The sequence below is a fragment of the Pipra filicauda genome, unplaced genomic scaffold, assembly GCF_003945595.2.
Source record: "Pipra filicauda isolate LSUMZ 115617 unplaced genomic scaffold, ASM394559v2 scaffold443_size986076_pilon, whole genome shotgun sequence".
In the NCBI taxonomy this organism is placed as follows: domain Eukaryota; kingdom Metazoa; phylum Chordata; class Aves; order Passeriformes; family Pipridae; genus Pipra; species Pipra filicauda.
Genome location: NW_024104580.1, coordinates 816,663 through 843,601, shown reverse-complemented (window position 1 = coordinate 843,601; position 26,939 = coordinate 816,663). Strand labels below are relative to the sequence as shown.

The 26,939-nt window shown below is 33.7% G+C and overlaps 1 protein-coding gene across 6 annotated transcripts in view; it reads left to right on the top strand.

Annotated features, from left to right (window-relative positions):
- The window catches only part of NBEA (neurobeachin), a 389,390-nt gene that overhangs the window by 126,901 nt on the left and 235,550 nt on the right, over nucleotides 1-26,939 (top strand). For all 6 annotated transcript variants that reach the window (XM_039385864.1, XM_039385860.1, XM_039385863.1 and 3 more), the window contains 2 exons: nucleotides 8,914-8,975; nucleotides 21,578-21,642. In XM_039385864.1, the coding sequence (XP_039241798.1) occupies nucleotides 8,914-8,975; nucleotides 21,578-21,642 (127 nt within the window). The remainder of the gene's footprint in view (nucleotides 1-8,913; nucleotides 8,976-21,577; nucleotides 21,643-26,939) is intronic.

Here is a 26,939-nt window from a genome sequence, read left to right as displayed (position 1 = left end):
TGTCAGTAGGGCTTCAGGTTAGGAGTAAGGTCTGATGGCTGCCAAATAAGGTCAGCAAAGTTCACCTTGGAAAGGGAGATATTTTTCTTCTTTGTTATCGAATTCTCAGAAAACATTTATCATATAAAAAAAATATTAGTTTACCAACAGTTTGCTCAACTAGATACAAAAATTAGTTTTGCTATCCAGGAGATCACACCTAGTTAAAATAATGATCATCTTGACCTTAGAAATTTAGGAACTTGCATGAGCTCTGTGAAGTTCTGTTCACTTCCCATTTGTGGCTGCACTGGTTCACTCAGTGTGGCCCCACGGTTGCCATAAGGAAGTAAGGAGGACTAGTATAGAGTAAGTGGGTTTATTGCTGTGCAGCTTAACCTTTTCTCACCATCCTTTTTTATCATTCACCACACACGTTTCAGTTGTGTCATGCCATGATGATAGTACCTCCCCTAATACTAGGAAAGAATATAATAAAGAACTAGAAGGAAATAGTAGAAAGAAGAAAACAAAAGACAATTCCAATGTTTACAAAAAGAGGAGAGAAAAAAAAAAGAATAAATAAGCGCAGAAAACAGGGCGTCAAATAGGAAAAAACTTATAGACTGAAGCTAAGAAAAAGTTGATAAACTTCAGGAGTAAAAATAAAAATTCATACCTAAGGAAAATATAACATTGAGTATATTCCTGATATTCCTGAGGTCATATCTATGATCAATTTGCCCAGGGTATCACTTTTGACAGCTTTAGAAATAATTGGAAAAGGTTCTTGAGATGAGGAGAAAGCACCATAGGTGTAGTGAAGGTATGAAGTATAAACATTTGCTTGTATCAGTGAGTGAAATTAATATTCTTATTTCTGCTCGTATAGTTCTTTAAAAATAATTTACTGTTGAGGTAAAACTTTGAAAATGTATTTCCTGTAACACAGATTTGAAAGGAGGTGAAGGACACAGAAAAAAATAGAAAGGAGGGGCAGATTTTTCTTCATTTAAATGAGAAAATTTTGAGGGATCAGTAGAATATAAAATCTCAGAACAGCTGCATTTTTCCAGATGTATTGAATATGTGGCAATTTCTTGAATATGTGAATATTTCTTTGGTATCACTTGTTTCCGTATAGTAATTTTTCTACAAATTTAATCATAAACTTAACAGCTTGATCAGGAAAGAAATGACATCCTGGAAAAATAATACATGACAAAATTTGAAAAATCTTTTAAATTTTTGCATTTTAAATTAACTTTTGAAGGTCTTTGCCCATTATCTTTTTTTTTTTATTATTATTTCTTCAATTGAAATAAAATATCCTGGGCAGCAGCTGTGGCAGAAATTTATTCAAAACTTTAAGCCATTTATTTGAATAATTTCTTAGTATAAAGAGGAAAATGAGAAGACTTTCCTGATCATCTTTTGATTTTCACAGTGGACTGTTGGGTTTGGGGGAAAAAATGAAATACTTTTCATTGAGATTCTTTCTAGATAAATAAGAGGTTTGGATTTTCTAGAACCTGTTAATTGTAGGTTGGGTTTTTTTAGTTCTTCCAGGCTTCTGCAGAAATAAAATGTTTATAAGTTACTCAAGTCTACCAGAAACTGAAGTACACTTCAACAGGAAAGCAATGGTTCAATTTTATAGACATTTTCAAGATTAGAGGTATTTTAATTTGATCAGCTGCAGTGCAGTGTGATCTCTGGTTTGGATGTTTTCAGCCAAACTCTAGAAGAGGATTTTAGGAGAAGGAAATACATTTCATTTAAAAATTAAATTTAGCAAATAATAAGTATAATAGCATTAAAAAAAAATGCTTCACCTAAATTTAACAGGGAATTGTTTTCCTATAACTAACATTTGTGTTAAATTCTTTTATATGAAAATAATATTTTTGTGTTATTAATGCTGATTAGAACAATTTTTCAATTGATGCGTGATAGATTGATGTAAATTTTAGGTTCCAGTATAGCAATTGGATAAGCATCTTATTTCACTGTGTCAAACCAGATATTTGGAAAGAGATCTGACCAAAGAAATACTGTTTTATGAGAGTGACAGGGAAACACAAATGCATATATTGAGTAAATTCCAGTGGACCACTGGCCAAATAAAAAATTACCACAGGCATTAAACGAAAAACTGGATCAGTTTTGAAAATATTAAACTGTATTAAACTGAACAGTGCAAGTGGCTTTTATTTTATAGATGAAATGATCTCCTTCTCATTTGATGAATGAAAATTTCTGCATCCCATTACACTAATGGAAAATTGTCAAAAAATCCACAGGTTTGCATAGGGCTGGACTCTTCAGAGTACTGTGGCACCAGCATCAGTTTTGTCAATATCATTACAGCTCATGGGATTACAGTATGAAAGTCTGTAATTTTAAAAACTAAATCATGTATACATTATAATAAATCCTCTCTCTGTGGGTATACTCTCAAGGGTTTTTGCCATTCTCTGATTCCATCTGGATGTTTTATAGTCCGCATTTAGATTCCTTTCTAGTAACTGCAGTGGTGAAGAAGTATAGGTTTTCTCACTATAATAAAATAATTCAAGAAACTTACATAACATTCTTATTCTTTTAAATATTATCCTAGTAATAAGATCTGTTTTATTTTACAAATTTGACTAAAAGGGCTGAGCCATTTGAGTTGGGTTTGATCAGATTAAAATCTGGAGGGTTTTGTTGATCTGTCACTGTTTATTTGAGGTGTTTATCTTACGATGTGAGTCCTAAAGATTTCCGATAATATCTTTAAAGTATTTCATTTGATATCTTGGATGATACCTTTCCTAGATTTCCAGGTACCAGATACAAAGAATATTGCTTGTGTTGTGCAGTGTCTTTCATCATAAAAAAATCCTTTAAGAATTATAACTGTTTTGATGAACTAAAAAGCACTGAGTCAAATTCACATTCACTGTGTTTTTCTATGTCACTCTTCTGTTCTGTAAAGGAGATCTACACATACAAAGAATTGTCTGGAGTACTAATACAGCCATCCTTCATGGTCCCTAGAGTTGGTGGTAATGTCAGTCAAGGCTGCTGAAGGGATTGTTAAATCCATAACCATGACTTTGTTATTTTAGTGAGTTATGTTCTTTGAAATAGTGTTTTCTTTCATCTAGTAAAAGCAAAGTTGTAATTATTTTGCAACCTGGCTGTGATTTCCATCTGCAGACTTTCTTCGAATCTTAAATATGCTTTTCGTAAATTAAGACCATTAGTGTAATTTAAATGTCTACAAAATATGTGACATATGTATGGTTCTAAAACCAATTTTGAGTGTAATCTTGCAAAACTTTACATTCTGTTAACACACATCTTTTTTTTCCCCTAATAATTGCTTTACTTGGAATAAGAACATCTGTTGTTTCAGAATAACTTTTACATACTTGGCATTTACTTTCACCTATCTTTATATTTTCTCTCCATACTCTCTCTTTTCAGATCTGCAGGGAACTCAATAGCAATTTGATAATTGATTAAAAATATTAAGTTGAATCTAGTTTTCTCTGAGTGACAGCCTATGGAAGAGAGGGAATAATGTGGATTTAAATTATCCAAATAATTTTAATGGTCAAAAAAGGAATCCAAGGTTATTTCTTTGATATTAAGTTGGATTTAGAAAGATATTTCAAGGAATCATTTACCAGATTTTGCTGGCAGAAGAAACATGGTTAGAAAGAACAAATAAGTATTAAGGAAAACTCACATTTCCAACCAAAATGTCACCATCACTTTTTCCCTAGTACTTTCACAGCCAAAACGTGCTTTAGTTTCTGTCATCAGCGTGAAATGTCCTTGAACTTTGTTGTGCCATTTCTAACAAATGCTGAACAAAGTATAAGGGAATAGTCTATCAAAAATGAAAACACAATTTGTGAGTGGTAATTACTGGTAGAACATACCTATTCTGTCTCTTGGCGCAGAAGTAACTGAATATCACAGAGATATCACAGTATGAGTTACCCATAATTATAGTGAACAATTTGAAACAATATAGTTTTGTTTAAAGTAAATGGGGACTATATCACTAGGAAATAAAAAATAGCTTACCTTAGAAAAATACAAGTTACAAACGAGAATTTTAGTGTTTTCTGATTTTCTATTTTTTCTAGTTTAAGGTCCTTTTGCTCATTTCTAGGTACCTTTAACACACTTTCATGTTAATAAAATAATGGATATAACAGCATGTGTTTATTTTTCATAAGCTTTCCGTTTCTATACAAAGCTTCCGTAGTTTTGATGACATGCTATACAAGAATAATAAAGACTAAGTTTTCTCTGTGAACTGGGTTAAATGGATTAAACTTTCTCAAACTTTTTATTTAACCATACCTGACATTTTTCAGATAAGAAGAAGCTATAATTGAGTGAAAGATTTCTGCAGGCTCTAAAGTTTTGTTAATTGCATCTTTTTTTCTTAGTTGAACATGAGCTGTAAAAGCATTTAACTTTTGTTTTTGCTAATATTACAATTGATTCCAGTTCCAATAAGGGTTTAAGTTGACACAAAGTAAAATCATTGAAAGAAAATGCAGGCAAACCTTGATAAATACCAGATGAAATTGTGGTAGTATTAAGTTAGACTCATACACACATTGTATTAATAATAATAAAAAGGAGTTCAAACCCATGATCTTATTTCATAAGGATTTTTTTAAAAATTGATTTTATCAGCCTACATTATATTTCTTCAAAATGGAAATTCATGCTGACTAGTTCAACATGGTGACTTGGAGGTTTTGAACCCATGAGTTCATTAATGCCACAGTCATGACTAAAACAGTATAGCTGAAATTAATCTTTTTTTAGACGTTAATAAGTCATAGTGAAAAGAAATAATTATCATGTCTTTAGGCCAACAGAAGAACACTGAAAAAGAAGTCAAGTAAACCAGAGCATTTCAAGATAATTGGCAGGCATACATCATTTATTCCAGATTAGCCAAGGTCATGCACTTGATGCTCCCAGTTTTTGCATCCATATATGTGGTCATTGTTGGCATCAAATTCCTGAATTTTGATGGCTATATTTAATGGACTGAGAATAGACCATGAAGAAAAGTACTGAGAACAGCCAATGTAAAAAGCACGTACTCCATTCAGTTAAACAGTGACCTTTTTAACCTCGCTGTATGCAGGAAATATCCACTTGTATTTTAGTAATTACATTAGCTTCCTTAATGGCATTTGGTACAGACGGTATAGGAAGAACTTATCTGCAGCTGAAGAATGCAGGCAACAGTTTTAGTTTGAGTTGTGAATACTTTTTCTCATTAGAGTTAAGGAGGGGGAAGAGAACAGAAAATTTGTGTGCTCTCTTCAATCAGAGCCATTATTTTTCAAAGGTTTTTATATTTTTTTTTCTTATTATGTTAAAACTAATAAAATTTTGCACATGCTAAAAATCTCTTGTTGAATCCTGTAAAACAGAGAGAGGAAGAATAAATGCAGTTATAATGCATTTGGGACTTAGCAAATTAATTAGAAAATTGATATTTATTCTGATTTATACTACAAATTCAATTTGATTTTATGAAGATACCTTAACCATTTTGTGTTCTCTTTTGTCTGTAAAATGGGAACAGAACTTCTTCTATCCCTTTTTTTTTTAATTTTTGCCTGTTAGAATATAGACTGTCTACTGAAGGAAATTATTTTAATTCCTCTGCCATGCCAAAAGCAGTGAGGCAATTCACACAAGTTGGACTCCTAGAAGACAGGATGGCACAAATTTAAAAACCAAAAGAGCATTAAAATTATTATCTTTTTTTCTGGTCTATGAAGGAAAAGTTAAACAGGACAGGGATTGTGATTCTTCCTTAACTTACTCCTACAGCTTTTGATGATGTGGGATCTTCATAAACCAGAGATTACATTTTGACAGGTTTTCCTAATAGGCAGAAATGGATCTGTCCTCCATTAGGTCTGATCTGTTTCTATCATTCTCTGCTATTGACTGCACAACAGCTCTGAAAGTAGACTTTGAAGATTAATTATGTTTTACGTAACAGTAAAAAAATTGTTATTTATTTCAAATATTATCTGCGCAGTCAGAAACAAGCGAAAATAGGAAGAAGCACAATAGAATCCTTAGCAGCTAGGGGGGAGGAAATGAAGCATATAATGGAGGGCACACACTTTCCCTTGTGGTTTGACTGGAAGGAGTCTCTGAAGTGGGATTAGGGGGCGGATAAGTAAAAAATTTACAATGTGAAGTGGTGGCCCTGCTATGAATGTTTCACATTTCTGTATTCTGTTTTACTTTAAGGAATTTATGGTATGAGTATTTAAAGATGAATAGAAAGTATTTCTGTTTCTATTTCCTTTTTCATACCCATCAAGATGTGTGGGATTCCCCATTTTCTGTCTGGGCTACTCCCAGTTTTGCTTATTTATAGCTAGAGTGCTGCACGCTTAATTTATGCTATAGACTGAGGCAAACATCTTTGACACCGTGAACTTCCTTTATGAGGCTTTACTCTCTCACTCTGTATTTTCATATGTGAAAAGTGCTACAGTCTCTAAGATAGTTATTTGTTTCTTTTGGACATGAAAAACAGCCTCTTAGAATGTCGTTTTTATGAGAGGTATTAATGGCTATTATCAATGAGTTGTTTCATCAGGCAATTACAGAACTGGTTACAACTAATGGGCCTGCTGACATGCTAACTAGTTGTCAGCTCTGTATCCTCCTCTTTCTTTTCATGAATTTCAGCAGAAGGAATTTAATTCTCCTTTCCAATGCTGGAATGCTGCATCCAAGCTTGCAGTTGATTAGATGTGATATACAAAAATTATCAAGTAATGTCCAGAGAAATAGTGATAAGACATCAATTTTAGGTCAGATGACCAGTTTACTTGAACCTGTAGAATCATTAAGCTATTAAAAGTCAGAGAGATTATATAAAAATTCTTATTATTGTAAATATATAATTTTGCACTGAGTTAATTATGACTTTCTTCAAACAGAGTTATGTTTTCTCATGTCTACAGCTTTGTGTTATTAGGACTGGATCATCATTGTTTTCTGGATGATAATCATGAGTATTTATTCTAGCTTTGTGCCGTTTTGGGCATGTTTGTCTTGGTCCACACTCCAAACTTTTTTATATTCTTTGAGGCTACACAGGTAGTGCAAAAACTCCAGCTGTCTTTGACAGTTAAGAACTTCTAATTAAATTAATTTTGGCATAAACTAATAATTTTTGTGTTTCTCTGTAAAGGATGTACTTGCATCAGGTTTTCTTTTTGAAAACTTGGTGAAGATGCAAAGAAATTACTGCTGGTGCATAATCATTTTTATGTAATTTAGTTGGTTTTTCCATAACTGTGTATGGTGCTTATTCTGGATACATTTGTTCTTTCGATGTAAAATCAGAAGTAAAAGCATGTACAAATTTAGAAGATTGTAGCATGGGGATACATTTCCAAGAGCATTATTTTACCTTAGTCATGCTTTAGTACACCTGAAGTTTGATTTTGATGACAGAAAGGTAATTTTTTTTATTTTTTTTTTTAGTTTTACAAAATATAAGATGAATTCATAATACACCAGACAACATTCTATGATTAAATATTTGATATGTCTGTGCTACCTGCATTGGTTTAACTGTAGAGTTCAGTCTTCTGTTTGGATTTTCTTTGTCAGCTTTCAAACAGTGGAGGTAGCTTGCAGGTGATGAGTATCTCATTAATCTTTCTGATCTTCTAGCACTTGAGCATAAGAATAGCTGATCAATTACAGCAATTGTCTCCCTAAATGAGCTTTGCACATCTGCCTCTTATTTCATTAACTGTCTGCACATATATCTGATAGAATGTAATCCTAGTAGCTTCTTACAGCTTGTTCTGTGTTACTATAAAATAAGGATGGGCTTGTTAGCAAAATGGGCACAAAAGCGTGTTTATCCAGTGGCCAAAATAAATATACGTGCCATTATGTAGGAGTGCTTTTGTCTCTAATTCGTGTTGGTAGAAACCTATTTAAAGCACATCAGTTTGCTTTTCAGCCTCTTATTTAGTCCTTACTTGAGTTTTATATTTTTGAATTTACCATTTTCATAACACAAACAAAGTGTTTTCATGTCCTAAAGCATGGTATCAATGTCTAGATGATTTTAGATAACAGAGCCTACCATATATAAAATTAACAGTAGAAGTGAAATTTCATCCTAGTCTCCTTACAATGCATCTTTTATATAATTAGATATGACATCCTTCTCTCAGAAAGTAAATTTACATTTCCAAAGCTGCAAACAAGTATTTCATAGTGACAGTCTTACTAGGTATGTATTATTTAAATTAATTACAAAACAATGAGTAATAGTCAGACTCCATAATTCAAGGTTTGTTTTAAGAAATATGCCCTACAAATTATGGGTTGTGAGTTTAATAAAAATAAGATTTCACATGAAGGCCTCTTTCATTAATACTCAAGCTTTCAGTTACAGGATAATCAATTACCATCTGAAAATTAAAATAATTTCTAAGCAGAGGTTTTTTTCTCTATCTGTTAATAAGTGATCAGTTTATTCATAAGAATTTACATTATTTAATATTCAAAGTTTGTTTACTTATGTTTATCATATAGTAAATTACTTTGGATTATACCAATATTTATTTATTTATTTATTTAAATAGTGAACTAAGCTGAAGGCCAAAAATACTTCATTAACAAACATTGTGTCCTGAACTGGTATAAATTATTCCAGATGATTCTTTGATGCTTTCTGAATATTTAAGTATTCTTGAATCTGAAATTGTCAGTTAATTGTGCTTGAAACTTGTTTCAGTGTGTTTGAGTGATAAAAAATATACATTATACATATTTTATGGATTTCAGAAACCACGGAGCTATAATAGCAAAATATCTTTTAAATTCACTTTTGACTGTTTATTGCAGGTCTGGTTTGTATGAAGTCAAGTACTTCAGTGGTGGAACTGGTTATGCTGCTTTGTTCACAGGTAAGACATTCTCTAGTTTTGATTGTATTAATTTCTCTGCCTAGTGCTAGGTTGCTGCCAGCCTAATAATTGCAGCTTGCAGTTTACTTCACTCTAACATTTCAGTTACTCTCTTCTGGTAACATATAAATTGTATATTTTTTTAAAATATGTATTTCATAGTTTTTCTGTATTCACAGGGTATACAAAGCATATTTGCATTTGTTTTCTAAAAGTGTATGGATGTACGTGATGCATTTTTCCTGTGTATGAACTCTTTCAAGCCTGTTCTTATTTAGAATATGTGAATAGGATAATACTGTTGTCATAATTTTATGTCAAAATCTACCTTATAATTAGTAATTTTAAAAATTTTACTTTGTGCTGACTTTATTACTTTTGATATACATGACAACTGATTGGATATTTTATGTAGCTGTCAGTATATAAAAAGGAGAGCAACATGATTTAGGTGTTCCTCAAGAACTGACAGAAGCAGAATATTTCTATTAATATTTCTATTCAAAAAATTCTCTGTTTAATTATAGCATAGCAATAATGCGTTTCTCAGAAATCTAAATCAATTAACGCTTTGAATTGCTTTCACAAATAAAAAATTCAAAGCTAAAATAATTTCTCACACTGTGGATTATTTATATCTCAATTTTAATAATTTTTGTTTTAACAGAAGTGTTGTTGGCTAATTTCGTATATATACCCTTTTACTTTAAACTACAGGTTATCAGCAAACATTTGAGAACTTTGTTCATTTTGCAAAATATAAGAAAAATACAATGGCCTAACAGATCCAAATAACTTTGCAAGTTTTTATAATTCTCTAAAATCTCATGACAATGTTTCATTTACCAAGTTCCCCACAGAATTATAATACCAGTTCAACTCAAACCAAGTTAGTGTATAAAATGCCCGGGTTAACTTATTATATTATTATTGAAGAAAATTACTTGTTTATAGCTTTACTTGAGCATTCACTGCTGCACACTGAGAGCATACACCAAAAATGTACTGAAAACAAATGAGTTTCTGGGGGCAATTGAAATTAAGATCTACTTTTGAGGAATCTATCTGAAAATAATAAACATTTACAGCTGATTTTGGGGAAGGGTGTTCCAACTTACCTGTGTCTTGCCAGTCTGTAGGCTGCATTTCTTCAAGCTTGTGACATAAGGAAATCATTAGATCTTCTTTTCCTTTTTTCTCTTCTCTTTTTTTCCTTCCTCTTTTAGAGGGATATCAGTTAGGGAAAAGTAAAAGAAAAATACATCCCTGGCAGGAGTCCTCGGTGGGATTTGAACTTCAAACCTCCTCTAGCAGGGCACTTGAAAAATTTGTTACCTAATGGTGAAGTCCTGGGTTCCAGGAAAATTCCCAAAGATCCATTAAGGCTTTTGAGCTCTATGTTCATGTCATGCAATTTTTTTATTTTTCTTTTTAGCAACTCTTGAAACATTTGTTTTGAGGGAAGGAATAACTTACAGTCCTGTCTTCCATAGCCTTTGGTTTTACTGCAATTCTCAGGAATAAACTGGAATGTAGCATTAGGGTCTAGTGTCTTTGATGGCCTCATCATCTAATCATAGGTTTAACATTACTCATTTGCTGGCTCCAGGAATTCCTGCCATTAAGGGCCCTAGAGATGAAACTTTGCCTCAAATATTGATTGAAAGGAAGAGAGAGAAATTTAAGCTCTTTCTGCAATGCTTTTTCTTTAGACATCTCAGTAAAGCTATGTAACAAATGCAGCTAAAATCAATTTGTTATTTTTATGACTATTATGCACATTGGGTTTTATTTCAAAGTATTTGATTGTTTTAAAAATAAGATGCGTTTTATACCTGTAATAATTTGAAGAGCCTAATAATTTTGAAGTTTCAAACATTTATTTTCTTCAGTGTTTGCTTGGAAGAACTATTTTCCACCTACCTAATTACTTGGGGAAATTGCAAGCTTTTAGTTTTTATACCCCATCTGATACTTCAGGGTTGTTTTCTTGTCTTCTAAATAAGGAAGATTGTCTCCTCATGTCCATTTATTACTTCAGGAGTTAATGTTGTGGTGTTGGTGGAGTGATGTTAATTGTTTCTGCAGGAGTTGGTCAACAGGGGGCTGCAATGGCGCAAATTGCAATCTCCTCCTTTCACCTTCCTAACTCTTGGAGTATTGCTTGTGTACAATTGCATCTCCACAGAATATTGTCTTTTATACTATAGGTGTAAACAAACCAGTCTCTAGTTCTATTCATCTGCAGTGAAAATGCTGGGGTTTTTTTCTATTTACATTTTTAAACTATCTGTCAAATTAAAACATGAGATAAATGCTACAAAAATACTAATACATAAGATGGTTAGAAGAAGAGAATGGCAGATAGACAAATATTGTAATCCAGCCTAATGCTAACAGAACTTGTAATTAGGATCTTACAAGCTGTCTTTTGTAGCAAATGAGGATAACTTATGTGGAAAGGAAAGGAAAGGAAAAAAAGAAAAAAAGAAAAAAGAAAAAAGAAAAGAAAGAAAAGAAAGAAAAGAAAAAAAAAAAAAAGAAAAGAGGGAAGGGAAAGGAATAGTACTACCTGAGCTTTTTCATATGAAAGATTAATTAATATGAGCTGGAAAGACTATATAAAGTACTGTGGTTTTTTAGTATTCCCTATGTAACTAGGGTTTTTCTTCCTAACATGGGTAAATCCTTCATATTCAAATTGAATGACATTTTACAGATTATGTGGGGAAGTTTGAAATGTGTCACTCAAAAGATAGATGACAATAATAAAAACCTTTGAAAAGTACAATTTTGTTTGCACAGGACAAAGTAACTTTAGACATTGAAAAGGAAAGGGAAATGCGAAGTTTGTTTTCCTTTCATTTGCTACAGCAAATTAGATGCTTTTATGCTTTTTATGTTGGAAATTCCATGTTAACGACTACAGATTAGCAAGGATGTCAGAATTTTTTTTCTTATCTGAGCTCCTGAATAAAATCAACATTGCCAGCGGCTCACATCCAAGGTATGGTCTAAATTTACATGAAATATCACATTACAAATGTCTGAAGGTACATGTCATGGATAATTCAGTTCATATGGGCAGCCTTTTAGACTTTGAGGGATATGCAATCAAGGTTTTCCCCCAAAGGAATTTGAAGTTTCTGTGAAAAAAGACATTTTAAGTTTTAAAGGAACTCCTGTAGTTATGATGCATCCTTTGTGGGTTTGGAGAAGAATAAAAAGAACTGTTCTGTATTTTCAGAATCTCTCTAGTACTGTAACTTGCACTTGCCTGCATCCATTGTATTTTATCCTAGTATTACCTACTTCATTTGATTAGCACTGAGGTTAATTTGAAGGCTTTATTTTCTTTATTTCTTATATAAGCCATAATCATACATCCAAGTACTTGAAATCAATTTTTTCTAGATAATTAATAATAAACATATAATGATCCTCACTTTTCCTAAAATAGGTATTTTTATTTGGATTTAGTCTATTTTAACATAAAATAGATGAAGATGTATTACGTTTGACAAGATCTGTGCTTGATTAGCTGGTCTTTGTTCCCTCAGCCTAGTTGAGCATGTCTCAGCTGTGTTGCTGTTGGAGTGGCAGATTTCTTCAATAAACCATACAGTTTAAAGAAAAATACGTTAATTTTTGCAGTGTAGTTCCTTCTTATATCAGATTTAGATTTTGATTACTTTTTTCTTTTTTTTCTTTTTTTTTTTCTTCTCCTAGCCAAAACACTACAACAGTTTCTGATTACTTCCAGATCTTTTACAGATTCTTCTCTTTGGGGATATAGCTTCTGCAGAAACTGAGTAGTTGTATCCCAAAGGAGTTTTATCTCATGCCACTTATATTTTTCTGTATCTTATCTATTAACAAAGAAAATTAATTTTCTTAAACACAGTGTCCTATTATTTAAGGCATCTTGCTACTTGATCTGTTTAAACGTATAATTATTATAAGGATAAATGGTTATTTTCGAAAACATACTATATCATTTGTGATTGTATAGAATATCTGATATTGTGTAGAATATCTGATAAATTTCTGGATTTTGTAGTTTTTCAATACATCATTCATTATGTATTTCCCCTCCCCCTACGCTGGAAGTTCAATCAAGATTGTCATTAAGGAGCCTCCAAAGGAAATATCTAAAACTAGAAAGCAAATGATCTGATTCTGAATCACTATGTTGAGGAAAAACATTTCTTCTAGATGCTATTCCTTGTAAACAGGCTTTTATTAGAAAAAAAAACAAAACTGTATGAGAAAAATAATATCCATAACCAAAAAATGCTTTCCTTAAAACTGGCAATGAAGGAGATTCTCAAAGAATTGGTGGCATGTAAGTCCCTCTTATAAGTAAGCTGTAAGTAGATTCAGAAAATTGTTTACTTCTATGAAAAATTGTAGAACTTAAAGTGCCTTAAATAAAGAAAACTATGCCTGGAGTATATCCATAACTTGAAAAACCCCAGTATGTAATTAATTAAATTGAGCTTCAGCTAAGCTTTTCAAATGTTGGTTTAACAGTGTAGGCTTCATAAATGAGTTGTGGATGTCTATGCTTTCTTATATATTAACTTGGAAACTGCTTGGACTGAATGCAAGTCTTGTCTCTCTGTATCACAGGCAGTCATTCAGTACATGCTTAATCAAAAAAGACCTCTGAAGGATCTGCTCCCATGCAGCAGAGTCCATAAAACACTTTCTAGGAGTTTGATGCATGTCAACCAGTAGCTGTATACTACAATGTGGACCCTACAGCAGTCAAAACTATAAAGTAGCAAAATGGGGCAGAAGATGGCAGAGGTAAGGGAAGAGAGTGCACGCCTTGTTGTCCTAAGTGGCAAAAAATATTTTAAACACTATCAAGAAATTAATCCCACTCCAAGGAGAGGTGGAAAAACAAATGAAATAAAAAATCCCCAAAAGATGTGCCTGGCCAGCGTAAATTCTAAGGAAATCCTCACTGAGTGGTAGGTTTATCTCTGAAAATATAGGAAGACTCATCAGCCAGGCACTGCAGGGATTTCAGTAGGCACTAACATATCCATCTCTATTTTTGTAGTGCAAACAGGAGACAATGCTGCATATCATATCACCGCAAAAGTCTGAATTAAAATGTATTGTAGAGGGGAAGGACACATGCAAGCATGCAGAAACTCATTGTTTCAATAATCCTTTTTTCCAGCATATCTGGAAAATGTTTATCCTAACAAAGTTCTGCATCTGCTACACTACTTCCGTTCTGCAGCTTCTTCTCTGCTAACCCCACTTTTGTATCAGTGCTGATATTTATAAGACTAACTCACAAACACATGTGAAAACTGCTGAGACATTTGTTTCCTGGCTGAGTTAAGCTGACTATGAGCCTTGTTCAAAAGCCAGAAGAGCTACTCAAAGAAAAGGATTCAGGATCGCAAATTTGGGAGCACAGAGAAGAAGAGAAAAAACATGACTCATGTTTTCATGGCAGCAACTTCAGATCAGTTCTGTAACTTCAGATCTCTACGTCTAATAGAATCATACTCTTAGGCTACACTTTCAGTGGTCAGTCTAGGCTCTCTCTGGCCAAGATCACCCTGGCAGAGGTATTGTATTTTCTCCATGCCTAGGTCCATGTTGCTGCTCAGTCCCTTTCATCAATATATGTAATGGTGGAAACAGTCACATCAAAACTAGCTAAATTAACTCTGAGTAAAAAAGTTATTTTTAACTGATTATACTGCTAGAGTAACCATAAAAGCAATAACTTACAGCATGTGGCAGGTAGGATGGCTGGGGCTGTAGGAAAGACAGGCTGCCTCTGTGACAGTCAGGATAAAGGAATTTTGGCATTTGATGGGAGAGCAATAAGTTAAAACAAACAAACAAAAAATCCCACAGATTTTCATACACTGGACAAAACACTGAAAGGGTGAATATGAAAATGTGAGCAGTGTAGCTCCAAGCTGAGGCTTTGTAATTGCACATTCTACCACAGGCTCAAATTTAAGTTCGATAAATGGAGTCTTTGTGCCTGAAGCTAGTACTTTCTGTAATATTCTCATCCTATTTGGACTACATAAAGGTTCATCAAGACAGAAGCAATAATTCTGCTGTGTCCTTATCCAGTATCACATATGGTACAGCTTGAGTGTGTACTTATGTTTTGATATTGATTTTGGGCTCTTCACAATCCACAACATGGTCTATACACAAAAAGGTTGTTGTATGCACTTAGTGTAATTTCCAAAATTAACTCCAGTACAAGTTAGAGGAGAAGCAGAAAACCTTTTCCTTTATATATATTTTTTTTACTCTAGAAATTAAGTGGTTCGTTGACTAGAGGTTTTATGATTTTGTGCGTGGGTTTTCTGCTGATTTTTTTCCCCTCAACATTTCTCATTTGCTTTATGGAATTCTGGAAAATAATTTTCCAAAAGGTGATTATTTTGCACGAGATTTTTTTTAAATTATTATTATTTTATAGTAAAGAGAATTTACATACATTAATTCCTTATCTGTGTGTGGAATGTCTTCCAGCCCAGTCTCAGTCTTCATCTCTTAGTCATCTGCTTCTGGTAATCTAACTGTCAAATGGAAACCATCAATATATTCTTTCCTACTCATTGAGCAGTTTTGCTTTCTTCATCATTCTGTGAGGTGTCCTTCCAGATTCCCGTACACTCAGAAAACTAATTCTGTGTTTTGCCTTTAGTAATAAGCAGGATGTTGTCTTTTTTATCTTACAGTAGAGTCATCTTGGAACTTCTGATCCTTTCTCTTACCTGTCCTTGTCAGAGTATTTTTGTCAAAAAATACACTTATTGTCAAAGAATACACTTATTGCACACCAGTGAGATGCTGATCCGGAAGTCTTCTAGTTTCATGGCAAAACAGGCACGATCGGAAAACTGCAGGAATTACTTCCCCATATCCTAATATGGAAAGGTGTCTTCCCCTGACTTCTCTAAGTTGCCTACAATTGAGAAGGATCTTAGATCAAAGTGGAACACCTAGAAAGTCAGTCAGATGATATTTCTTGAAGGGCTGCGAAAATGTGCAAAAGCTCATTACTGGAGACCATCATTATTAATAAATATACTATAGTTTTGAGCAGTTTCACTATAATGGAAACAATATGAGGACTAGTTTTCTGTACATTCAAAGATCTTTTATTTACTTTTGAAAGACTTCAAATTAGTTATCTAGCTCTAACATCAAAAACTGGTGAGGTAAAATGTGTACTGGCTTTTAGGATTAATAGCCATACATAGTGATACATGTTTTAATAATAATTCTAGCATCTCTTAAATGAAGAACTACTTTTCCAGTCAGGAAGTAAGTTCTAGAAGTTGTGGAGATATGTATATCTTCTAACACATATCTTCTGTCTATATTAGAAAAAATGCAGAATTTCTACAAGGTGATGAAGGTTAATTTTGTATAATTTAAATAAATGTGTCCATTTCCCTAGTGTTTGGATAATGTAAATGTTTTTGCAGTTGTAGATTTTTTTTCTCCTTTCTTCCAAAATACCAATGAAATATTCCTCTGGGAATGTTTGACTTCATTTTCAAGATAAATTGGGCAATTACCACAGGTGATTGGAAGGGCAATGGGTCTCTGTGTTTCCAAGAAAGTGAAATATTAACATATTACTCCAAGTCAAGAAAATGGAGGAAAAATGAGACCCTAGTCTTGTGAAAGTGAAATCTAAAACTTTCTATTACCTTTGTTGCATTGTTAAATTCATATTCACAAATACAATGTTATGAAAGTTTCGTTTTCCTTTCTGTGATTTGGCCAGAAGCCATGAGTATTTGAATACTTGCAGACTTGCCCTCTAGGAGGATGTCATCAGTCACTTTGCAACTTGCTTATTGTGGGAAATAGCACTTTTAAAATGGATGACCTATCACAAAATCCTAAAATTGATCCCAAATTGATTGAAAGGATAGACCTAAAGTACATTTTATTTATCATCTATCAGCAGTACACGTATGAGTGTGAGAGACGTATACAGGCAGTATAACTGGAATTCTTAGATCTGATTCTCATTCCAAACAATAATGGAAGGTTTTAAGACTTCAATATCTTTAGATAAATTCCTCTAGGAATGGTGGGGACAGTCCTATGATCTTAAAAAAAATATTATCATCTCAAAAATTTATGACTACAGTGATCAAAAATTTATGAGGCTGTATCTTGAAATTAGTTAGTGTTGCTATTTTTACTTGCTTTTAAAGGAGAAGGTTTTCTGCCAGAAAAGAAACACAAAACATTTCTTTCAATCTTGTAACATTTTTTTTAATATTTCCTCCTAAATGAAGTAAAGCAAGTTATTGGTGCAAGTAAAGTTATTGGTGAAGTAAAGCAAGTTTTTGGTTATGAATTTGTTGGTGGTTTTGGAAGGTAACCCAACATGGAGTTCAAACCCAAGCTAAATTACATGTGTGTTGTTAATTGCAAACACATTTTTATAAAATTTCCTCTTCCTTCTCCAGACAAAAGGTAGTGCCTATTCAGCTCCACGCAAGATTTTCCTCCAAGCATATTCGAGGGTCTAGACAAAAGAGAGCTGATATAATAGAATTTCATCTATTTCAAGAAGTTTTAATTAAAATACAGTGATTGAAGAATTGAGGTGTCAACTGAGTTATTAATATCTTAGACTGGAAAATTCACTAAATGTTCAATATGACAAAAGAAAAAATACTCATATTAATTTAAGACATGGAGAAGAGAGAATTTCAGAGAAGATACAATTGATTGAGACAGTGGAACTTGTAGTGATTACTACACCAGGTATCTGTCCATTCTGTAACTGCAGTTTCTGGAGAAGCTTGAAATTTATGACAAAATTTTAGACTTCCTTGCAGAAAGTAGAAGGGGTGAAAATCACCATTCCTTTTCTTTACAGTAATTACTTTTTAATACTATCACAAGATTTTTTTAAGATATTTTCTAATCATCATGAATAAAAATTCAAAAATTTTATTGCAAAAGTTTACTTGGAAAGAAGTCTAATATAAAGTAAAAAAAGTTCTTACCATGCCAACCCTGGTAGTTCCTTTTTTTGTTCCTTCACTATTTTTTCCAGGGCAAATGGCAATTTTTCTGTTATCAATTTAAGAAATTGTTAATTGTTAAATTTATGAATAAATTATGTCTGGAATTTTTTTTTCTTTTGTGCTGTAGATTGGAGAATTTTAAAGAGATAGGACTAGGAAAATACACTGAAAAGTAAACCGTAAAAATTGTAACTATATCGGAGTGTAAGAAAATGTATGTCATGATTTAAAAGAAAACCAACTGAATTTTAAATAATATCTGTAGTGTGTTTTGGTTCATTATTTAATATTTTTATCCTTTTACTCTCATCTTGATGTTATTCATCTCCTGTCTCCCTCTGTGTGGATAGTTTCATAACAGGATTCTGAACCTTCTGTCAGGGAGGTATACTGATGCATTCTGTATGCAGTGACACTTTTCAAGCAACAACAGAGTAGATGAGGAGTACAAGCAAGGTGGGGACAGGAGGGTAGCAATTGCCATTATCCTAATAATTTAGTGCATATTTTATGCCTTCAATAGAATTTTGCATAATATAAAATATTTAGAACATAGCCATACTGGAAGTAATTGAACTAAAAGTCTAAAGTTACAATGTTTAGTGATTATATGTGAAAATAATATTTTTATTTATTTCAGCATGAATAAAGTTAAGAATTAAATTCTCATTCTGTTTTTAATGCAAAGAAGCGATGGCATCGTTCTTGAACACCATCTGTGTTTGACATAACATACCTCTATCTTTGAATCCTCTACACCCCACCTTGTTCCGAAAGGTGCACTGCTGGCAGTAATAGTCATCCCCACTGGCATATCAATAGGACCCCCAAGGAAAGAAAGATCAATGCATTCTTGTATAGAAGTAGTTCTCTGGTACATGATTTTGTCGAGGGCTTCTGTTATTTCAGCATGCAATTGGCATCAGCATTTTTGAGGCACAGAAGAGTCTTCTAGCTCTTTTTTTAGGACTGAGAAGATTCATGATATGAACTTCACCAAGACCACACGAGATGTAGTGCAGCCATTCAAGCACTTAGCTGCTAATAACCAAATGTCTATGCTATGATTCTACTTAGCCATAGCATAAATCTTCCAACTATTGTTAGTACATCCATTTCATGTGGTGTTTATCCTTCCACTTCTGCAACTTGAGGTTGAGAAAGATTTCTATGGAATCCAAGATAATATAAACAAAATTGTTCCACATCTTAATCCAATTCTTAAAGTGCATGCAGTCATCTGAATGGCCATTGCAAAGGCAATTATAATGCTGGAATTTTTTAGTATTTCCATCTAATGTTTGCATCTTTTAAAAAGGAACTGGAAAAAAGAGAACCAGGTGCCTCTTCACAGGTCAACTCTCATGATCATGAATCTATTATGTTAAATTATGCCTAAAAGTGAGAGGAAATTGTAGTAGTAATAATTATCCCCTTATTTGTGGGTTAGTAAAGGGTTGAGAGTTTGTAGTAGCTTGTAGTAGCTTGTAGTAGCTAGTTGGTAGTGAAGCAATGCATGAACCACGAATCCTGGTTTCTTTCTTGTTCTGCATCATTATGTTTTCCACTAGGTTTTGGTAGATAGTTGGGCAGGTTTCAGACATTTTTATTATGAATAATTACTTTGGATAAATTGATGAGATTTTCTGCTTATGAAGACATAAGAAGAGATTTGTTTGCTTCCACATAGATATCTTTTGGATAGATGGCTTTTTAGGTACCTTAAGATATCTCACATAAAATCCAGTTAGGCATTTTGGATGTCCTGTAGAATCCGAGACATTTGCACCGAGCAGGAAGATCTGACAGAATACTTGCGAGAATCTTATTCTTTTGCAGACACAGGTAGGCTCTCTGCTTCTCTTTAAAAATGTAATTAGCATGCTTTCTTCTACCTGTCTTAGGAAGCCTTTTTTCTTTTCTTCTCTGTCTTTTCAATTTCTTTGCTGATTTGTACCAGTTCTGCTTTCCTGACTGCAAAGTCATTGCAGTTATGGTGCAGAAAAGCATCTCAAAAGAAAATGCTAATAGGGGTTGTTATACTGTACAGCAACAGGCTCTGATAAAAAAAAAAAAATCTACTCTTCAAACACTGTCTTTAACCCAGACTTCTGTTTCTTAAAATGTCACGAGGTGATTATGCAATTGAATTCTTTCATTCTCAGTTTCTTAGAGTGATTTTGTACTCCACCAAGGTGATTTAACTGCTTCTGAAAGTTAGATCATTAGACTGGCTTCAGTTACTGCATTAGCAAAATTAAAACACAGAAGAAAGGACATTACAATGGTTTTCTAGCTCACAAGCTAGAGGTTTGAGTGTTGATACTCTGTCTTCTCTAACTAGAAGTTACCTGCTCAGTAATGGGTCAAGAGTATGTTCATTATTTGGGTATTTTACTAGCTTGCTTTTTATGGAGCCAGTCATGAGTACAAGATTATTGTTGCTGGGAGTTTTTTAAGATACATGACTTGGTCAAATCTATGAATTCTCATATAATCAGTAAGAAGTACTTAGTTGATTAGTTACTAGATTTCAAAGTTATTCTTTGACAAAATTTCCTTATCTATACAAGGCCATCTTTTTTTTTTCCATATCAGGAAAGAAGCATTGAGAATTTCTACCTGATTTTCTTAGTCCTCAAAAAAGTGAAATGTATACCAGAATAGTTCTGTAACTGTAACTCTCTCTACCCATTTTTGTTTATAACGTGAAGTCTGAGACTCGAAAATTTCTCTATGAACTGTAATCCAGCTAATGTTCTTTGATTTTTTTTTCTTTATAAGGAAACGGAAGCGTTTATTACTCTTAAAGAAAAGTTTTAAGGACTTTCCAAAGGAAGTAATCTTGACTTTCTAGAGAGATATCTCAATCTTTTTTCATCTCAAGTATCAGAAATCAGTTGGTGTGATAGAGACAGTGAGTTGTCTGACAAAAAGCTGTTTGTTATGCATTGAGAATTTTCTTTTTAACTTAGTGGTATATGAAGTAAAAGCTTGTTATCTTTTAATATCAATTAGGTGGTTTACACTGATTTGAAATGTGGTCTTGGAAATCTATACAACAGTAAAAGAATTTTAAAAAAAACAGTTTGTGATCACCGGCTGGTTTTGTTTTCACTTATAAGGAAGAAGCAAAAATTGAATTCAAGGGGGATAGATGATACATAGGTTATTGTCTTCCCTATATAATAACATATGCAAGGTATAACAATGAAGCAACGTGAAGAAACTTCTGCTGTGGTACTTTGTTGCACTTATGTTCATCGGACAAGTGTATGAACTGGAGAAACGAGATATGTTTTCTATTCTCTGGACAGGAAAAATATAAATTGCTTAAGGGTGAAACAGAAGACATAACCACTTGAAATTTATTTGAAAATCAGAATGAATTATAGTTTCTAAATGATCAGGTCATTCTTCTCTGGGGGAAAATATTAAGAAGTTCAGCCTAAATTCAGTCTCTTTAGGAAGTCATCAGGGTCATATTCAGATGTGTGGTTTAAAATCCTTGGGTTTTGATCATGTTATATTTTATCTTCTTAGGAATGGCAAAATTCTATTCAGAAGAATGCAGGACTTGCATTTATTGAGCTCATCAATGAAGGAAGGTAATGAATTTTAAAGCTTTTGAACAAGTAGTCATTTTGCATTTATTCCATTGGGTGATAATACTTCTTCACCATCTGTTCCAAAAAGATTCTGAAAAGGCCATTTTAATTAAGAGATTTATTGTATAAATACTTAATATAGTAAATATTTCATTTTGAAATGTGTACATTTTGAAAATTTTGTTTATTGACTGAAGGAAATAGAGTTCCCATGAACTGTATATAAGTTTGGGGTTATCCGAGAATTGAACCACCATTCTCCAGAGTAGCAAGGTTGTTTTACCCAGACAGTCCAGGGAGCCCAATCTGCAAACCCATCTGCTGCTCCATCTGTTTTAGGAGCACAGCGTTCATTTTACAGATGTACTTCTCTATACTACTATTTCATGATTAATTATTTTATCTAGAATTTCTGGTCCAATTTGAGTCTGTAAAACATACATGACATTATGTTTATATGAGCTTCCTTAGTTTTGCAAATTTTTATGATACTTTAATATCAGTCCTCAAGTAATTTTTGTGCTGTATCTATGTTCAACTGTGTGCAATGTTTGCCAGTACTTCTAGCCAGCAAGCTGGGCAGCAAAGGGAGACTCTTCGGTCTTCCTGGTAGTGGAGTACTCAAGATAAACAGAGCCACTTCTGTAATGTGTGTGACTCGTATTGGCCAATGCATTAAATCCAATTGAATCTATATGTTTTGTTATGTGCAGATAAAAAAAATATAACAATGTACCTGTTGAAGAGATGTTCTCATTTTATGTGTGATTTCTTTTTTTCACCAATGATATCTCATTGGCAAAGTGAAGTATCAAATCTTCTCTTTATTGTAGGATATTTTTTGTCTAGCTGATATTTTAGTGGTTAAATAGTGAATTTATTTAAAATAAAGTTTAGAAAACATCAGAGTATAGAAATATAGGAATATGCATATTCAAAAAACAGGAGTGTGTAGCTTATTACCGAATTTTTGGCTGCTGTAAATTCTCCTAGATTCCCTGTGCACACTGAAGTTACACCACAATATAACAGAGGGAAACATAGTCCTTCCATTGGAAATTCTTCTTGCTATGAAGTGCCAGTATGGGTTTTTATACTATAATAGGGTTCACCTGAGTGGGTCATGTACTGCACATTACACAATAAATATTACCTGGAAATAGACTGAATAATTATGATAAGGTTATGTTCTTGGATAGTAATACACAGTACCATTTTGACCTTTTTTTATTTTCTCAACCAGGATATTAAAGTCAGATATTATTGTATCAAAGCTATTGATAAAATGATCCTTCTGAACAAATCCTGTATCTGCATATTTTTAGCAGTCAGGTATTAAGATGCCAGTGGACCTGATCCCCTCTAAGTGACTTTTCAAAATAAAGTAGTATTTAAGAATTCCTACTTAAATCCGGTCGAAGGAAATTCTAATCAAACTGCCCTTAGATACATAGATACGTATTCCTCTGTACACTTTTCTCAGAAAGGCATTTTAGAAAAAGTGTATGTGCGTTACTAGAACACTCTTCTTTGCAATCAGCCCTTATTTTTTTTAATTGACCGTTTTGGGTATAAAGATAACAATCCTTTAACTGGAAATTGTTATAAATATTTATTCTGCTTAATAGCTAAACTTGTGAATGCAATTCATCAATCATAGCTAGAGAATGCAATTGTGCCGTTGTCAACAATTAACAGGACATAAACAGTTGATGAATGTGCAGCTGAATTAAAGTGCTCCCTAGGATAACCTGAAATTATAAACTGGATCATTTAAAGGAATCTAACAAAGGATCTTTATAATTAAAACAAAGCAGGGTTAATGGGATGTAAAATTGCATATAATCACTGTGCAATAATGATTGAATTTTAAATTATTAAAATCAAAATGGAGACTAAGAATATTTTGAAGGACTTTCTGGGTAAGATTTTGAGAGACCTGGGTAATAAATCAACAGTTTTGAGACAGAGCTTTCTTTTGAGCATGGAGGAAAAGGTTTACATGTAATGCAGAGGATCGTAGTCTTTCATTAGATGTCTATGTTTTAATAGACAAATCACCATACTATAAGGTGATTTTCTGAGTATTTAACTTTTGTTATTTCTTCTTGAAATAATTCAAATGCCTTTCTGATCCTTGACTTTATTAGAAATATTCTGAAATAAAATATTTCGGTTTAGTTGTTTTAAAAAATAACAGCTATATTCCTGTTATTTAATAAATTGCATTTTCATTTTAAATTGGTTGATTTACAGTATTTCTGTTTTTTCTTGGTTTAGATAATGTTTTATTAGGCAGGTCTGAATAACACATACTTGTACAATTCAGTATACGGACACTGATACAACTTTCTAAAAATAGAACTGTTGTAACTGGTAATTAGTGTTCAGTGTAATGAGATCTGAATATAGATTTAAATTAATACTTTCAAAGTCTGTAATATACCTGAAAGATTTAGTGACATCCTGGTTATGATCTTGAACTTTATGCTTCTTTTTAATCATACTATGAATGTGTGATGTTGAGGGTATCACACATGTCAAGAGCTTCGCTGACAGCAGCTTAATTAGGATTTCAGGTTTACATTGGGGTATACACATAAGTAGGCTTCTTAATTTAAGAGCTGGATGCATCTACAATGTTGGCTGTAAAAGGAGATATGAAAAGACTTTAGGAATGTTGTGTGAGGAGAGTACAGCCCACATTTGAGTGAAATAGTGATGGATGAGGTTGAAAGAAAAGGCTGCATGCTGACAAGAATGAGATAAGATAGGAGCACCCACCTCATGCAAATACGTACACAAATGTATACAGCTTCAGCAACTGAGAGTAGAAATTACTCCACATGTAATCACAAAGCTGTGGCATCATTGGAATGATTGAGATTTGGTGGGATAGCCTGCACTGCATGACAGAAGTGCTGTGATAGACAGATACAAGTTCCTTGGGACGGATAGGCAGAGAAAGCAAGGAAAGAGTGTTGCCTTCTCTGTGAAGCTCTTCAATGAGTTGAATGACAGTTTGATTGATAACTTTCAGGACAGGATGAGAGGAGAGTCCACTAAGGGTGACATCATGGTGAGAGTTTTTTACAGACCATCCCTTCAGGGTGAGGGAAGGGAAGAAGCATTCTTTAAGCAATTTGGAAAGGAAGAACCATTCCTTAAACACTTTGAAGAAGTATCTGGATCACAAACCCTATTTTCCCATGGGGATCTTTACCCTTCCTGACAACCTCTGAAAGTGCAACAAAGTGGGATGTGTGTAGTCAAGACAATTGCTGAAGAATGCTAGGAATGACTTCTTGATGCAGGGTGATACAACTAAGAGTGACAAGCAGCTGGATCTGCTGTTTACCAGCAAGCAAGAATTATTTTTGAATGTAGTAAATAATGGTACCTTTGGCTGTAGTTACCATGAAACAGTGGTGTTCAAGATCCTGAGGGAAGTGAGGATGGAGAATAGCAGAATACAGATTCCATGACTGCAGATTTTAGCCTGTTCAGGAAACTGATTAGTAGGATCCCATGGGAGGCAGATGTGGAGGTCAAGGGAGCTCTAGAAAGGTGGCAGGCTTTTAAGTACAGCATCGTCCAAGTGCAAGAACAGGAAAAAAGTAAATGTATCAATAGAGTGGTTTGGCTAGCTAAGGAAATTATAGTAGAGCTCTGATGCAAAAAGAGAGTGCACAGGAGGTGGAAGTAGAAGCAGGCTACAAAGGAGGAATTTAGAAACATTGCTTGAGCATGTAAGGAATGTTGTCAGGATGGCCAATAGTCAACTGGAAGTGAGACTTGGAAGAGAACAACAAGAGCTTCATTAGAAGGCTGACCAAGGGAAATGTGGCTTGTTGCTGAGTGAGATGGATGACAGATATGACTGAGGTGCTCAGTGCCTTACTTGCCTCGTTCTTCATGAAAGTTTCTCAAGCCTCTGTCTTTAGTAAAAGGGTTCAAGGAGGACAACTAGAAACAGTGGATAAGGATTGATAAAGAATGCCTTCGGACAACTTGTACCATACAAGTCCATAATACCTGATGGTCTACATCTGATGGCTGTAAAAGTCCTTGCTAGGCTGATCACTATGATCACAGGTGCCTGAAGAAAGGCGAAAATAGCACCCATCTTTAAAACATTCCACAAAAGCTAGTCAGTTTTTTTCTGTCCCTTGGAAAATCTTGTAGCAAGTCCTTTTGAGACACATTTCTGGCCACACAAAAGAGAAGGTAGTTGAGAATAGTGAACATGGATTTAGTGAACTGTGATAAAACAACCGGATTTGTGGACAGGGTGATTGCAGTGAACATCACTTACCTTGACACTAGCAAGGTTTTCATGCTGTGTCCCACAATATTCATATATCAGAGTAGGAACTCTACATTCTGAAGGGATGGACATCTAAATAGGTAGAAAATTTGCTACTTAAAGGGGCTTCAAGGGTTGTGGTTAATTGTTCGTACCTTAGTTTGACGTCTTTGACAAGTGGAGTATCTTAGGGATCTATCCTACCTAAGAGAAGGATGTTACAGATATGCAAATACAGCCAGAAAATAGCACTGGGGAAGCAGTAGCACTCAGATACAATATATAAATAAGAACAAAGGTGTTTGATTTTTCTGTCCTCGACCAAATTTTCTTGCTTTTTGTCCTCCTCACCAAGTATAACTTTTGATTGGAGGAATCCTTTATCAACTCTGAGTGGTTGTTTTATGGAGATTCAGCCTACTTGTTATCTTCCTTTGGTAGAGGATTCCTGTCATAGATATTTCTGTAAATCCGGGCACCAAATGTCTGTATTTCTATTCCAGCTGAGGTGTGAGCTTGAGCTCCCTGTTTAGATGTGGGTTTTTATAATCTTGTATTCTTTACTACAGCTGTAGTCCTATCTCCAGCTCTCCTAACTCCAGACTAATAGTCACTTTGTGTTAGACAAAGCATACGTTGTTATGGTAACGATCGGTGTCCTTGTGGGGTCAGTACAGCTAGAGTTCTTAGATCTGTTAGAGATTTTGAGGTATCCTCTCACCTTCTAGTATTGCCTGATGAGTATTGCCTCAAAGGGAAGGCTAATTCTGAGATACAGGCTATCTCAGTCGTAACAGCTGGTCTTGGATGTTATTTGAATGGTCACCATTTCAAAGAGACAGATTCCTCTTGATTTAGAAAATTCTTATCTGAAATAGAAAATCTTTATAAGGAGTGGAAGAGATTCCTTTTACTCAGCTCTGAGTTTCACTGAGTCGGTTACAGCTTCTGCGGCATTTCTGAAACATTAATGGTTACCCTTCATGAAATT